This window comes from Asparagus officinalis, chromosome 1, assembly GCF_001876935.1.
Source record: "Asparagus officinalis chromosome 1, Aspof.V1, whole genome shotgun sequence".
In the NCBI taxonomy this organism is placed as follows: domain Eukaryota; kingdom Viridiplantae; phylum Streptophyta; class Magnoliopsida; order Asparagales; family Asparagaceae; genus Asparagus; species Asparagus officinalis.
In genome coordinates this window covers 128,940,911-128,958,029 of record NC_033794.1, presented here as the reverse complement: position 1 = coordinate 128,958,029, position 17,119 = coordinate 128,940,911, and the positions used below count along the sequence as shown (strand labels likewise).

At 39.4% G+C, this 17,119-nt stretch overlaps 1 protein-coding gene and 1 long non-coding RNA gene across 2 annotated transcripts; one reads left to right on the top strand and one right to left on the bottom strand.

Annotated features, from left to right (window-relative positions):
- On the top strand, window positions 13,477-14,999 carry LOC109845348. The gene is made up of 2 exons (XR_002248326.1): window positions 13,477-13,749; window positions 14,651-14,999. It is a non-coding gene; the product is annotated as an uncharacterized LOC109845348 (long non-coding RNA).
- Window positions 15,532-16,775, bottom strand: LOC109841664. Its single transcript, XM_020410616.1, has 3 exons — window positions 16,562-16,775; window positions 16,128-16,180; window positions 15,532-15,853 (listed from the first exon to the last, which is right to left on the bottom strand). The coding sequence occupies exons 1-3, from the start codon at window positions 16,773-16,775 to the stop codon at window positions 15,803-15,805; spliced, it is 318 nt and encodes a 105-aa protein (XP_020266205.1). The 3' UTR covers window positions 15,532-15,802.

The window sequence follows — 17,119 nt, the reverse complement described above, 5'->3', positions numbered from 1 at the left end:
TCATAGTCTTTCGCTTTATGATTCAAATTTTTGTACATAGAAAAATCTTCTTGTTCCACCCACTAGGAAGAAAATGACAGAAAATTTTCAAGGCTAGGTACGTTCATGAATCATGACCCAGGCCGAAAATATTAAAATACCACCGACGCGGAAATGTTCGCATGTGAACCTATTCTACTTCGATGAATTATTTTATATCAATTGGTTGAGGATATAACTCAATTTGGAGCTATTTCATGCCTTGTTTTCCCCCCTTGATATCTTATAATCATGTGCTTATGTTCTCTCGTAAGGACTAATTCTATGCATGAATTGGTATCATCTTTGATATCTTATAATCATGTGCTTATGTTCTCTCGTAAGGACTAATTCTATGCATGAATTGGTATCATCTCTACTTCCTGTCCTATGTTCTCTCGTAAGGACTAATTCTATGCATGAATTGGTATCATCTCTACTTCCTGTCCCAATTTTGAAGTCATAAAACTTATATCTAGGAAAAATATCATTCACCTCGGGAATATCTAGTTCATGTCTCTTATAATATTTATAATCATATTTTTAAACCGATCGACTAAATATTTTTAAATCATTTTATTCCGACTTTAGCACTAGAGAGACCACTTATTTAATCAAGACTGATTAAATATTTTTAAACCATTAGCATTCATCTAATTTATCACTCCTTGGATGAGGTTTAATTATATGTTTTTATTCAAAATAGTTCGTCATGGTGTTTCCCGTGTCTAATTGCAACAGGGGTTTAGAATCCAACTTTTTCTTAACCATAAAAAACAAAGTTGCCTTCAACTGGATTAATTTTAAAAGGAATTATGTCACGTTATGGCGGATTTTTCATGACACCTGAATTTTCTAAGATTTACGCGCATCATTGAATCGCCTTGTATGTATACTGATTACTTGAGAACATGTCACGTGCAGCTAAGCACCGCTCTCGACTTAAAAAAAAAAATATTGATTATTTGTCTCTTTAAGTTTTTTTTTTAAAAATACTAATACATCAAGCCAAAATGTTGACATATTCAAGAAAATTCGGACGGGAAGGTCAACCTGTGCGTGGTTGATGGAAAAATTGAATATATGTCAATAATTTATTTTCTCTTTCTCTGAGAGTAGAAAAGTCAAAAAAATTTGGGGAAAATGTTTCCAGCCCTCAAAACCAAAGAAAAGGTGCTCCCCCCTCTCAAGTCTTTTTCAACGGGCTCTTTGCCCCCAAAAACTCGCGCGATTTTCTTCTAGCCCCCAAAATACCGCCCCCCCCCCACGCCAACGTGATTAATGCCTCCACGTGATAGTGTTGTTTAAAAACCAACATAATCTTCGGCAAGATACCCCTTTGTTTCTTTTTTTTGTGCGGAGGAGAGAGCTGGACCCTACCACTCCCCGTCCACTCTGGAGCCCGGCAAAGTACACCGCCCACGTCGCTCCCTCGCCGTTGGCGCCATCGTGACTCGAGGGCCCGCGACGCCGCGACAGCCTTCAAGGGCGCACTGCGTCGTTGAGGCTCCGCTGCGAGTCCTACGTTACATGGCACCTGCTGCCAGCTTCTGATCCATTGTGCGCCCGCTCGAGGTTGGCTTGGTCTCTCGACGCGCGGCTCGTCTCCCACCGCCTCGGCACCGTCCCCTGTCGGCGAGGCCAGCATGTTCGTCGCAACATCAGCTGTCCACAGGTCCGGCGCGATCGAGGCGTGCCGGTTTGTGATCGAACGAGGTGAAGACGTCGGTGCCAATCTGGAAGAAGGAGATTTACGAGAACGGTGAGTTTTGGAAAGAGAACAAGGAGTTCTCCGAGAGGGATCACGATAAGCTAAAGTGCGGGTGCGGGAACAAGATAAGAGTGGCGGAGGGGTAATAAGTACTGAAGGCAATAAGGAACAAATTTTCTTGTTTTTTCCTTGAATTTTGTACCGATGAGATGGGGGGATCGAAGAAGTCCTAACGACTTATAATTAGTGGGTGGTTCTTGAATTTTGGGCTAAATTTATGTAAATATAGCTAAATTTTGGGCTAATTGGCTTATAATTAGTTGTAATGGTGAAATATCAATGGGTGGTTCTTAAAACTTATGTCGGATTACGTTAATATGAGTGTTACGCGTTTGTTGTTAAGGTTACTAGTTTGTTGTTAAGGTTACGCGTTTGTTGTTAAGGTTATACGAGTTGCTTGTTAAGATTACGGGTTGCTTGTTAAGGTACGGGTTGCTTGTTAAGGTTACATGTTTGTTGTTAAGGTTACACCTTTGTTGTTAAGGTTATACGAGTTGCTTGTTAAGATTACGGGTTGCTTGTTAAGGTTACGCGTTGATTGTTAAGGTTACGCGCTGATTGTTAATGTTACGTGTTTGTAAATATAGCTAAATTTTGGGCTAATTGGCTTATAATTAGTTGTAATGGTGGAATATCAATGGGTGGTTCTTGAAACTTTTGTTAGATTCCGTTAATATGAAGGTTACGCGTAACAAGCAATGCGTAACCTTAACAACAAACGTGAAACCTTAACAAGCAACCCGTAATCTTAACAAACAACTCGTATAACCTTAACAAGAAACGCGTAAACTTAACATTAAATGCGTAACCTTGACAACAAACGCGTAACCTTAAAAAACAACAAGTAATCTTAACAAGCAACTCGTATAACCTTAACAACAAACATGTAACCTAAACAACAAAAGCGTAACCGATAGAAGTTTCAAGAACCACCCACTGATGTTCCACCATTGCAACTAATTATAAGCCAATTAGCCCAAAATTTAGCAACATTTACATATAATTTCTTGATTATTCCTAGCCAAAAATCAAAAGATGTTTCAGAGGAGAGGGAGATTTCGCAAGCTGTTCAGCTCGTCAAATTTATTAAGCAACAAGTTCAAGAAGCTGTTTGGGGATGCGTGTCTGAGGCAGGATTCTATAAAGACGTTGCTGATCTCGTGCTTTGATTTGTTGGCAGGGTTGGCGTTCATGTTCTCGAGGCCCGACGCCGTGGAATCCGATGGCTTTAATTTCCTCATCAAGGACGTCTGTGCCACGACCTGCGCCGCGGATCGAGCGACAGAGGTGAAGTCGGTGGATAGGAGGGCCGGGATCAAAGCGATGGGAGGGGGGATTGGGATGGGAAATCCGACGGCGGCTACAATCACGTCGTGCTTACTAACAAGAGGGAGTTTCCCTTCGCCGACAGGGCAGAGGATCTGATGGTGGTGTCCCTAGGGAGCTCCAAGGCGCTAAATCTTTGTTGCGGGGAGGTTAAATAGGCAGTGAAGGTTGCAAGGATCGCCGGCGAAGGAACGATCGATGCGTTGGATCAATCGGCAGCGAAGGTTGCGTTTTGGGGACAGCGGGTGGAGAGGTGGGGGAAGGAGGAGGGAGAGCGGAGGGGTTGCATGGTTATAGAGAGAGCGAGAATGAGTATTATAGACTTTACCTGTGTAAAATTCTTGGGCTTTGTGTTTTGGGGGCTTAGTGAATAATTAGTTTAGTTTTGGGGGCAAAGAATCCGTTGAAAAAGTATTGGGAGGGGGGAACACGTTTTCTTTAGTTTTGGGGGCTAGAAGAATTTTCCCCAAAAATTTTACTCAAAAGATCTATCCAGTACAATTATATGGGCTCTATAGCAATTGGGTGATAGTGTTGGATTTAATCTAATAAATCTATTTGTGGGCACATATGATTAATCAATGTGTATTGCTATCTTTCAGGATAACCCACTAAAGTGATCAATTAAGTTGGGTTAATTTGGTATTTAAATAAGTCATGGGGTTATATGTGCAGATACCAGGTTGTAATTGTAATTTATTGAGGGGCTAAATTACAAAAGTACAACATCTATAAATAAGGGGTTATGGTCCCTAACCTAGGGTTACATTCTCTAATTCTCTACACCCCCATCTAGCTAGAGAAATTCGGTTTTAGAGAGAACCCTAAGGTTAGAAGATCATCAAAAAACCCAAATCAAGATTTCATCCATGGATTCAGGTATAAGCTTCCGCTCTTTTGATTATTGTTAATCTCTTTGAATTAATCATGGCTATATGGTTTTAGATCTCAAGTTTTATGATGTAGATCTAACAAGTGGTATCAGAGCCACCTTGATTAATTCTTAGGGATTTAAGTTTTATTGGGTTTTTGATCTTAAATCTTTGGTTAAAGATTCAATTTTTGGGTTCGGATGAACAGTAACGAAATTTTTTTTTCGGATGAACAGTAAAGTATTTTTTTCGGATGAACAGTAACTTTTGGGGATTTTTTGGATTTTTCTTTGATTTTTCCTTCAATTTTTTCCAATTCTGGATCTGTTTTGAAAAGAAAAATCAAAGGTTTTTTGGGTTTGTCGGCGGCGGTTTCAATTTGAAACCCTAATGGTTCATGGCGAAAATTAAGGAGGTGGTTACCTCAAACGAACCTCGCGTTTGTTCAATTTTAACCGAGCTTCACCCTAAGGGTTCATGGCGAAAATTAAGGAGGTGGTTACCTCAAACGAACCTCGCGTTCGTTCAATTTTAACCGAGCTTCGCGCTCAACGAACCTCGCGTTCGTTCTAAGGTGAACCTCGCGTTCAACTCAGGTGAGCGTCAAGCTCAATTTTAACGAACCTCGCGTTCGTTCTAAGGTGAACCTCGCGTTCAACTCAGGTGAGCGTCAAGCTCAATTTCAACGAACCTCGCGTTCGTTCTAAGGTGAACCTCGCGTTCAACTCAGGTGAGCGTCAAGCTCAATTTTTTAACGAACCTCGCGTTCGTTCTTCAGACGAACCTCGCGTTCGTACTTCAGACGAACCTCGCGTTCGTACTTCAGTCGAGCCTCGCGTTCGTACTTCAGACGAACCTCGCGTTCGTGCTTCAGTCGAGCCTCGCGTTCGAACTTCAGACGAACCTCGCGTTCGTACTTCAGACGAACCTCGCGTTCGTACTTCAGTTGAACCTCGCGTTCATTTTTTTAACGAACCTCGCGTTCGTTCCCCAAGTTGAACCTCGCGTTCTTTTATCAAACGAACCTCGCGTTCGTTCATTTTCAGACGAACCTCGCGTTCGTGCTTAAGTGAGTCTCGTACTCAATACAGTCGAACCTCGCGTTCGAAGTTAAGGGAACTTCGTGTTCATTATGGTTAAGCCTCGGCTTTTCATGGGTCCACTTTGGTATACTTAATTTATTCAATTAAGTTATGGGCCCTAATTAAGCTGTGAGACCCCAATTAAGTTTTTGGAAATTCAGTTGATTTAAATTTTTTAATTTAAATCTAATTCGGTTTTTAATCAATTATTTAATTCAAATATTATGACACTAAGGTATTAAGGTTGTCTCTCACTCCAATTGATTAATTGAAACAAGAAGTTGCCAAAGTAACCTCTCTTGTGTAGATTGTTCATGAGGAATGTGAGATGTTTGTGTGTATGCTTTCGTGTAAATATTTAATCGGCCCAAAGGAAGGTTAATATTTATTTAGACTGTATACACATCTGCGATGATAAGCGTGTGACAATTATAAGGTTTACATGTGAATAATGAATCGATCCAAAGATAGTTTCATTATTTGACATGAGTTATTGTCAATGTTTGATCATTGCAACAAGGTATCACTTACAAGTTAATATTACTGTCCAAAGACTTGATATTAATGTTGTGCCGGTATCTTGGATGGGGATTGTCATTATTTGAATTTTATTGATTATGGTTATTGATGTGAGCATTCTTTTGTTTTATTTCAGCTAATGCATCTGCTGCAACAATTTCTGCTAACATCAACTCAATTCCCATGCTAAATGGGACAAACTTCAAGGTTTGGAAAGAGAACATATTAATTGTTCTTGGCTGCATGGATCTTGACTATGCATTAAGAACTGAACAACCCCAACCTCTCAATGCGGATAGCACTCCTGATGCAAAGAAGGAGCATGAGAAGTGGGAGCGTTCAAATCGCATGAGTCTTATGATCATTAAGCGCGGCGTTCCGGAAGCCTTCAGGGGCATAGAATCCGAAGGGATTACTAAGGCTAAAGATTTCCTTGCCGAAATTGAGAAGCGTTTTGCGAAAAACGATAAGGTAGAAACAAGCACGCTTTTAGCTCGCTTGATTTCAATGAAGTATAAGGGCAAAGGAAATATCAGGGAGTACATTATGGAAATGTCTCATATTGCTTCAAAGCTTAAGGCACTTAAACTCGATCTTTGTGACGAGTTATTAGTGCATCTGGTTTTGTTGTCTCTTCCTGCACAGTTTAACCAATTTAAGGTCAGTTATAACTGTCAAAAGGAGAAATGGACTCTAAATGAGCTCATTTCATACTGTGTGCAAGAAGAAGACAGGTTGAAGCAAGATAAGACAGAAAGTGCTCATTTGGCCTATGCCTCTAAGGATAAGGGCAAGAAAAGGAAGAATGATAAGGAAGCTGCTAAGGGTCCAGTTGAGAAGAAACAACATAAGGATAATCAGGGTTGTTTCTTCTGTAAGAAGCCTGGACATGTAAAGAAGGACTGTACAAAATATCACGCCTGGCGTGATAATAAGGGTACGTTCCTTGCTTTGGTCTGTTCTGAGGTTAATTTAGCTTCAGTACCTAGAAACACTTGGTGGTTAGACTCTGGTGCTACTACTCACATAAGTGTTTCTATGCAGGGTTGCCTGAGCTACCGAAAGCCAAGTGATGTTGAAAGACACATCTTTGTGGGCGACGGACAATCGGTAGATGTGGAAGCAATTGGGCACTTTAGGTTGTTGTTAGGAACTGGTTATTATTTGGATTTAAAAGATACTTTTGTAGTACCGTCTTTTAGACGGAATTTGGTTTCTGTTTCTGTATTGGACAAATCAGGTTATTCTTGTTCATTTGGAAACAGTCAATTCAGTTTATCTTTTAATTCAAATGTTGTGGGAACCGGTTACTTGAGTATTTATGACAACCTATATTTGCTTGATACAATTGCTTCTTACAATGAATCCTTGCATGTGGAATCACGTGGTACTAAGCGTAAATTAAATAAGGAAAATTCGGCGACATTATGGCATAAGCGCTTAGGTCATATCTCAAAAGGTAGAATTGAGCGTCTTGTGTCTGATGGCATTTTGGATTCCCTTGATTTTTCGGACTTCGACGTATGTGTTGAATGTATCAAGGGAAAACAGACCAAAGTGAAAAGATTAGGTGCCAACAGATCTTCGGATGTCTTAGAATTGATACATACGGATATTTGTGGGCCATTCCCTACGGAATCCTGGAATGGTCAACAATATTTTATATCATTCATAGACGATTACTCACGTTATGGGCACCTATATCTTATTCATGAAAAATCTGAGTCTCTGGACATGTTCAAAGCCTATAAAGCTGAAGTTGAGAATCAACTCAACAGAAGAATTAAAACCGTCAGATCTGATCGTGGTGGTGAGTACTACGGTAGATATGATGGTTCAGGTGAACAACGTCCAGGACCATTTGCTAGATACCTAGAGGAATACGGTATCGTCCCACAGTACACCATGCCGGGTTCACCTAGCATGAATGGTGTAGCTGAAAGACGAAACAGGACTCTTAAGGATATGGTAAGAAGTATGATTGCTCATTCTTCTTTACCAGAGTCACTCTGGGGAGAAGCACTTAAGACAGCAGCTTACATTCTGAATAGAGTACCAAGTAAAGCAGTTGCTAAAACACCTTATGAGCTTTGGACTGGTCGAAAGCCCAGTTTAAAGCATTTACATATTTGGGGATGTCCAGCTGAGGCAAGGCCTTATAGGCCAAATGAAAAGAAATTGGACTCCAAAACAGTTAGCAGCTACTTTATTGGATACTCTGAACGCTCTAGGGGCTTTAAGTTTTATGATCCCACTATAAGGAACATTTTTGAGACGGGAACAGCAACATTCTTTGAGGATGTTGAGTTTGGGGGGAGAAATAAGGTTAGAGACATTAGTTTTGAGGAGGAATTGGCTTCAGATCCAATCCATACAGTTACTTTTGACAATATTCAGGTTCCTATACCTGTTGTTGCTCAAGAAGTAAATCCGGAACCTCAAGATGATAATGTTGAACAACTCCCTGTTCCAGAAGAACAAACTCAACAACCTCAAGAACCAGTGCCATTAAGGAGATCCACGAGAGAAAGGAGAAATGCTATTCCGGATGATTATATTGTATTTCTCCAAGAACATGAGGAAAGTAGTGGAATGTTAGAAGATGATCCAATCAACTTCTCTCAGGCCATGAAAAGTTCTAACTCTCAACAGTGGATTGATGCCATGAATGAAGAGTACAAGTCTATGCAAGACAATAAGGTTTGGGAACTTGTCCCATTACCAGAAGGTGCAAAACCAATTGGTTGTAAATGGATTTTTAAAACCAAGCGGGATGCAAACGGTAATGTGGAGAGGTATAAGGCACGTCTTGTGGCTAAAGGCTATACTCAAAAGGAAGGCATTGATTATACAGAGACTTTCTCTCCGGTTTCATCGAAAGACTCTTTCAGAATAATCATGGCACTTGTTGCTCATTATGATCTTGAGTTACATCAGATGGATGTTAAGACTGCATTTCTCAATGGAGACATTGATGAGATGATCTATATGGTGCAACCAGAAAACTTTGTGTCGGGAGACCCAAAGAATATGGTCTGCAAATTAAGGAAATCCATCTATGGACTCAAGCAAGCTCCTCGTCAATGGTATCATAAGTTTCAACAAATAGTTATCTCGTTCGGTTTTGAGATGAACATTGTTGATGACTGTGTATATCACAAGTTCAGTGGGAGTAAGTATATTTTTCTGGTTCTGTATGTGGATGACATCTTGCTTGCCACTAATGATATAGGCATGTTGCACGAAACCAAGAGATTTCTATCAAAGAATTTTGAGATGAAAGATCTTGGGGACGCCTCTTTTATATTAGGGATCCAGATACATCGAGATCGCTCTCGGGGTATTCTTGGATTATCACAAAAGAGCTATATCGATAAGGTACTTAAAAGGTTTGGCATGCAAGATTGCAGACCAGGTGACACCCCTGTTGCTAAAGGAGACAAGTTTAGTCTCAATCAGTGCCCTAAAGGTAACCTTGAAATTCAGGAAATGCAGAAGATTCCTTATGCTTCGGCTGTAGGAAGTCTAATGTATGCTCAGGTATGTACGCGTCCGGATATTGCGTACATTGTTGGGATGTTAGGCAGATACTTAAGCAACCCTGGTATGGATCATTGGATAGCAGTCAAAAGGGTTATGAGGTATCTTCAGAAAACAAAAGATTACATGCTCACATACAGAAAATCAGAGAAATTAGAGGTCATTGGGTATTCGGACTCTGATTTTGCTGGATGCCAAGATAGCAGGAAGTCTACATCAGGCTACATTTATATGTTAGCAGGAGGAGCTATATCATGGAAAAGTGTCAAACAAACACTAGTAGCTTCCTCCACTATGGCAGCAGAATTTGTAGCTTGCTATGAGGCATCCAATCAGGGAATATGGCTGCGAAATTTTGTCACGGGACTGCGCATTTTGGAAAATGTTGAAAGACCACTAAGGCTATATTGTGACAATAAATCTGCAGTAATGTATTCCAATAACAACAGGAGCTCAACTAAGTCAAAACATATTGACATTAAGTTCCTGGTTGTGAAAGAAAGGGTACAGAGTGGACAGATATCCATAGAGCACATTGGGACAAACTCCATGATAGCTGATCCTCTTACTAAGGGATTGCCACCTAAGGTCTTTCATGAGCATACTGCTCATATGGGTGTGGTATTATTTGAGGATATTATGTTTTAGTGGGAGTTTGTATTTGTGGTGCTTTATGTTTGGTTGTATTGTCTGATCAGAATAAAGTATTCAGTTAAGACACTCTGTTACATTATGTTTGGTTTTGACCTCACTAAGGAGGACCAGTTGAAAATAGACATGTACTGATCACATTGCATGTAATTTTCATGCTGCACATCCATGATTGATCTATGTCGTTTGATTGTATTGGTATATGTGACCATTGATGGGTCGAGTCACGATAAATGTGACGAAGGCCGCTTTGATCCTATATTGATATAGTCAATGGACGAGATTGTTCGGAAATACCATTTCAGTGATAGCAATTTTTGAGCTCATAAGGTTATACACAGTTTAAGGAATCATATGGTGCCCAAGTGGGAGATTGTTGGATTTAATCTAATAAATCTATTTGTGGGCACATATGATTAATCAATGTGTATTGCTATCTTTCAGGATAACCCACTAAAGTGATCAATTAAGTTGGGTTAATGGGTATTTAAATATAATCATGGGGTTATATGTGCAGATACCAGGTTGTAATTGTGATTTATTGAGGGGCTAAATTACAAAAGTACAACATCTATAAATAAGGGGTTATGGTCCCTAACCTAGGGTTACATTCTCTAATTCTCTACACCCCCATCTAGCTAGAGAAATTCGGATTTAGAGAAACCCTAAGGTTAGAAGATCATCAAAAACCCAAATCAAGATTTCATCCATGGATTCAGGTATAAGCTTCCGCTCTTTTGATTATTGTTAATCTCTTTGAATTAATCATGGCTATATGGTTTTAGATCTCAAGTTTTGATTTAGATCTAACACGATCCACACAGACGAACTCATTGTAAGTTACCCCATATTTAACCTAAATGCTGCTCCATATACACATTCTCATATCTTCGACGCTCACTCTGATTTAGCAGAAAAGAACAACAAGAAACTTAGAATTTAAACATGCATATCATGTTAGGATGTAAGTGGCAAGGTTTTAAAAACATGGTTAATCAGATTATGCGACAACTGATCGGATTACGCGAAATTGCACATGTGTGAATTTTTAATATATATATAAATATTCATGAATAATAGTTGACAAAATTCAGACCTCTAGAGGTTTCAATATAAACTCAAACTTGAGTTCCTCTAGGGGGTCTACCCAAACAAACACAATCTGATCGTATACCAACAAAGAATGAATTCAAACCCTAAAAGCGTCTAGGGCGAATCTACAGCTACAAATTGAACCAGGACAGAAGTTAACAAAGAGGGAAGCAGAGTACCTTTTGAGAGAAGCAACGACGGAGATTGGAACAGAGCTCGACGGCGGCGGGGGACTTGGAATCTAGTCGGCAGAGGCGCTGACGGTGGCGTCGGCGGCGGTGCCAAAAGAGGCGGCGGTGCCAAAAGAGGCGGCGGTGGGGGGTTTCTAGGGTTTATGCAAAGTATTTGCTAGTGAGACACCCTAGGGTGTCTCGAAAATTCCGAGACACCCCTGGGGTGTCTCGGAATTTCTGAGACACCCCTGGAGGTGTTTCGGGGTTCCGAGACGTCCGTAGGTGCGTTTTGGTCGTTTCCCCGTAGATTCTTCGTACGAACTCGGGTTTGAGTGATTCCGGGTGCGTTGGATGCGTGACGAAGAGTTCGATCCGCTCTGATGGTTGGATTGTCTGTAGAGTGGCCGAGGCACGAGGTGCGTTGTCCTTTTTTGTGAACAGTGCCGGGCTTCCCGATTGGTCCGGGTCTTCGTGATTCTCGATTCACTTCAATCGTTCATCGACGTCGATTAGGCTCATGTGGGTCGGATGGTGATGTTCATTGTCGCTCGTTAACACTGAACCGTTTATGGAGACCTATAGGCAATTTTCGATGCCTACAGAGGCCGTTAAGAGATCGCCGAGATCCGAACGAGTTTGGATGCCTGTTTTCGGTAAAAGTCGCTGTTTTCATTGATATTCTCTTTTTGAGATCTGTTACAACTTCAAGCGAATCATATGGTGCCCAAGTGGGAGATTGTTGGATTTAATCTAATAAATCTATTTGTGGGCACATATGATTAATCAATGTGTATTGCTATCTTTCAGGATAACCCACTAAAGTGATCAATTAAGTTGGGTTAATTTGGTATTTAAATAAGTCATGGGGTTATATGTGCAGATACCAGGTTGTAATTGTAATTTATTGAGGGGCTAAATTACAAAAGTACAACATCTATAAATAAGGGGTTATGGTCCCTAACCTAGGGTTACATTCTCTAATTCTCTACACCCCCATCTAGCTAGAGAAATTCGGTTTTAGAGAGAACCCTAAGGTTAGAAGATCATCAAAAAACCCAAATCAAGATTTCATCCATGGATTCAGGTATAAGCTTCCGCTCTTTTGATTATTGTTAATCTCTTTGAATTAATCATGGCTATATGGTTTTAGATCTCAAGTTTTATGATGTAGATCTAACAGATAGTACCGAGGCCCTACCCACAATTAACCCTTTCGTGTTCAAATCATTATCAAACCTACATGTCTAGCAATTAAGACAATCTAAATCTTCTGAAATATAAATCAACTTTTTTTTATTAATTAATAGAGTAAGGATAGAACCTGTAAATGAGGCTCCAGCCAATGCCACAACTCAAAAAGGGCTGATACAAAGCTAAAGACCACACTCTCAGTTTTAGAGCGCCATCTAACGATGATACCCATACGTACAGATGAATCAGCCTATTTTGATGCGCTAATTTTACAACCAGCTAAAGAGTTATCCCTTTCGCAAGAAGTCAATATTAGAAATATATTTGCTAGACAAATTTTCAACACATATAAAAATGAGGTGTAAAATTCAATATGAATATGCAGATCAAGACGAACGATCCTGATCATCGTACTGAACGATCCTGATCATCATATTGAGTAGCTAATTAGAGCAATGCATGCAGCGTGAGGTGAAAATCTCAATCTAATCGTGTCATTCTCTTTTATCCATCGACAAAAGAGCTCAATGCTCTAGATCAAGGATTGGACTCGAAAGAAAACAGTAGCACGGCAAAGGCTTAATTGCAGATACACTCCCTTTATTACATAGGGTTAGACCTTAATTATCCATATGCTTTTTTATTGGCACGTGGATAAGGCTGTCCAAACAGGCCGGCCCGACCGGCCCAATCCGCACTTCCAAGTTCGGGTCCGGGCTATGGTGCTCGGGCTAGGCTAGGGTCCGGACCAAACCAGGCTAGCGCCGGGCCGATCTAGATTTTTTTAGATTTTTTTTATTTTAAATTTTTTTTGCTAAAAATTGATTAAAAAATTAAATTAATCTTATTATATTTATATAAGTATTAGTATATACTTACATATTAGTATATTAGTATATAGCTATATATTATGAGAAAATTGTATGTGTGCTGACAGCTTACTCCTTTTGTGAGCTGCAGGGATTTTTTTGAAAAAATCCCTCCGATATCAGCATCTCGTGACCCCAACTAGGCTTCCTCTTCTCGGGACCCCAACCCAGATCTCAAATAGACGAAAAATTCCTCAAGGACCCAAAATATGGGACCAATAGAGGGGACATGTGAGGTGTCCCCCTCCTATTGGATAATGAGTTGGCCATCATTAATCATTAATGATGGCCAACTCATTATCCAATAGGAGGGGGACATCTCACTTGTCCCCTCTATTGGTTTCATATTTTGGGACCTATACAAAACTCCAAATAGAAAAAAAAAACCCCTCCCGAAACTATCCCCCCAAAAATCGTGACGAGATCCTCCAGCCCTCCCATCCTCCGGCTCCACCACCAGCCCCCCTTCCTCCGGCGCGATCCCTAGGCTCCCCCGCAATCCCTGCAGCATATTCAGCACAAATCTCCGACCATCGAGACCTCTCTCCGCCTCCCTGCAGTCGACGCGAGCATCGAGACCTCTCATCCAAGACTCTTCGTACCGGAGTAGGAAAAAGTTTGATCTTTTTTAGTTTGTGATTTGAGGTATGAAAAAGTTTGGATTTTGATTTGTGGGTCTTGCTTAGTTTGTGATTTGAGGGAGACCCATTTGATCTTTTATTTTTTATTTTTTGTGATTTGGCTCATGGGGTTTTTGTTAATTTTAGTTTCTCTTGCTTTTTGATCCGTTTCTATTAGCATGGCTTTCTTTGCATTTTTATCTATTGCATTATCTGCTCTAATATCAGGACATAAACTCTCCACTCAAACCTATATATAACTACCATACGATTTTGTTCATTGTATCAATAGTTTTTGTTTCATAAAATCCGATTTCATTATTTGTTCGCTGCTGTCAAGTAATAATTCGAGGAATGAAGTTCATCATGTAATTTGAGAGTTAATTTACATCATAATAAATCTGTAATCCTGCTATTGGACATTTGGACTCAATGGATGTTGTTAAAGAAAATTATTGAGCTTTAGAGATTTATCATTTATGAGAATTATTGTTCATACCTGATTTCTTTAGAATTTCCGTGAGTTTGTTCATTGACTAAGTTTGTTCAAAGCAACAAGGTTCATCTTAATATCCAAATCATGCAGGTGATGGCCAACACATTAATTTTATAAGAATTAGGAAACACAAGATTCACTCTGGTATATACTGGGTTATTAAAGATTGAACCAAAAGTAGTGAGTAGTGACCATCTGAGGATGGGAAAAAGAAAAGAAATCTAGTCTTTTTCTGCAAAAGAAATCTAGTCTTTTTCTGCACTATTATGTAATCAAACTTTGTTGTGTTTATCTGTTTGCAATATTTAGTTTTGCTATGTTGCAGTAAACTGTGATTTTTACAATTTTTTAAACTGCAAATTAACATGTATGGACCACCTACCGCACTTATAATTTACTGATTATTTATTTTTAAACCACAATTTTTTAGGTGGTCCATGGCAAGAAAGAGTTTTTACATCGCTCGTGATTCAGCATCCAACTCAAGGCGTGTCCAGACACCTGTTTATGTCCCGACACCTGATTCTGCATTGAGCTCAAGGACTACTATTCCCCCCATCTACGCTTTTGCATTAGGTTCAGTGTTTACAATATTAGTGTTGGTAGTATGTATTGTTTTAGTATTTATTATTTTCTATATTGCAAAAATTATGTGATTGTGAGAACTTATGTATCTGGTAAGAAATTATGTATCTGGTGTGATTGGGAGAACTTATGTATCTTGTAAGAACTTATTGTGTATCTGATGTTATGAAAATTTGAGATGCCTGAAGATGAAACGATTGAGTTGTTGTTATGTCAGGTTAGTGGAAATGTATATTGAAGTAATCAACTGAATACATATGCAGCACAAATTCTTGGATTAAAAATTGAAAGTAGTTGATCAATTTGCTCGTATTAGATTGAAGTTTTAGAGTAGTTGATTGACTTCTGATTCTATTGATCTTCTTTTCCAATTGCACTGGTGTGCAGATTCATCATTGTACTCAAATTATTGTTCTCAAATTATTGTTCTCTACCTTTTGAATTTCATCTGAAAAACTAGAATGTTATGCACAACTGATAAATGAAGATGGCAGGGATCAAATTCTAGGTCCTGTTGCATGTCTGAATTTTATTTGCGTGTCACACATTACATAGACAATTATTGGGGCATGTCAGATAAAAATGCTCTCACGAAAATTAGAGTCAAGCTGTGAAGAAAATTATTGAGCTTCAATATATCAATTTATCGACCATGCACAAATGTATATTGAAGAAACATATGCAACACAAATGTATATTGAAGAAACATGAACATGAACTTCAATATATCGACCAGAAGCAACACAAACAGTGATCAACCAGAAACATATGCAGCTTAATCAACTGAATACATATGCAGCACAAATGTATCGACCAGAAAATAATACATCCAAGAGCTCTCACAAATTAGAGTCATTTTCTTGTTTCAAAACAAAAATAGTTACAACAAAAGTTATTGTTGATACATTCAGACTTCATGCATTGAACCCCAATTGCTCGGATTTTTCAAGTTGCATCAATCGCTCGAACCACCCACAATTGCTTGAATCCCAATTGCTCAAATTATTATCTTGCACAAATTGGCGTTCTCTTGCACAAATTGAATCCCCTGGAATAAGTAGGATGGATTAAGAGTTTAGAATAAAAGAATTTATCAATTTTACAAAAAGGCATATTAGAGACCTCAAATTATTGATATCAAGGGACCATTTTGAGTTTGAAAATGACCTCCTGGCAAATATACAATGTTTCTTTGGAGGCTGATAAAACTCATAAAAGTCCTTTGATTTCATCATATTGTAGAAAATAAATAAAAGATAACAGATGGTACCAAAATGGAAGCAAACAGAAAGCCAAAAGGGAACAAATTCCGACATACGTACATGAACAAATCCATGCATGCCAATAGCAAGAATCCAGACAATTTTTCGTTTAGCTGCAAATCACAACATGACAAATTAATCATATAATTGTACCAATGCAAATTGTGTTATGAACTTCCATGAAAAAATATTAATTGTACCTTGTTTTAAATTAACAACAATTAAAACCAATGATATTGAAAGAAGTTAAAGACCAAAAAAGAGAGACCCATGTATTCTTTGTTATTTACAGACTTGATTGACCTAGTTGTATAAATTTTTATCATCATCATTTCTTTGTTAATATTTTGTAAATGTGATTTAAGAATAAGTTCCAAATTATCTCATTCAATAGATTGAAATGAAAAAAACAACAGTTCTATTAACCCCCAAAAGAGGCTAGGTTTGATAAGAGAACAAGCATCAAAACAGAAGGAAAAGGATAGGGATTTTACCTGAGGATGACGGCGCGATCAGAAGTTCGACGGCGAGATCCGGCGGTGCTATGCGTTTTTGGGGCTCGCGCAGGAGGAAAGGGGGTTGGGGGAGAGAGATTTGGAGATCCGGTGGTGCTCTGCGTTTTTGGGGCTCGCGCAGGAGGAAAGGGGGTTGGAGAGAGAGATTTGGAGATCCGGTAGCGTGACAATTTTTGGGGGGTTTTGAGTTCATGGAGGAGGAGGGGGGAATGGAGGAGGAAGTCTATTTGAGATCTGGGTTGGGGTCCCGAGAAGAGGAAGTCTAGTTAGGGTCACGAGATGCTGATATCGGAGGGATTTTTTCAAAAAAATCCCTGCAGCGCACAAAAGGAGTAAGCTGCCAGCACACATACAGTTTTCTCATATATTATGTGTAAGTATATATAAGTATACATTAATGATCATATCATACTATATAAAAAATATATAAAATTAAAAATCAGGCCGGGCCGGGCTCGGGTCAGGCTTCACAAACTTGGCCCAGACACAGGCCCAGAGCCCGACCGACCCGGATTTTCCAGGCCTTACCAGGGCCCG

Excerpts from the sequence above, each read along its gene's own strand:
- LOC109841664 (XM_020410616.1), bottom strand. The coding sequence starts at position 16,775 with ATGAACTCAAAACCCCCCAAAAATTGTCACGCTACCGGATCTCCAAAT. Across the intron at positions 16,181-16,561 it reads GATCGCGCCGTCATCCTCAG|CTAAACGAAAAATTGTCTGG; the intron begins GTAAAATCCCTA and ends TGTGATTTGCAG. Across the intron at positions 15,854-16,127 it reads GCATGCATGGATTTGTTCAT|GGGATTCAATTTGTGCAAGA; the intron begins GTACGTATGTCG and ends TACTTATTCCAG.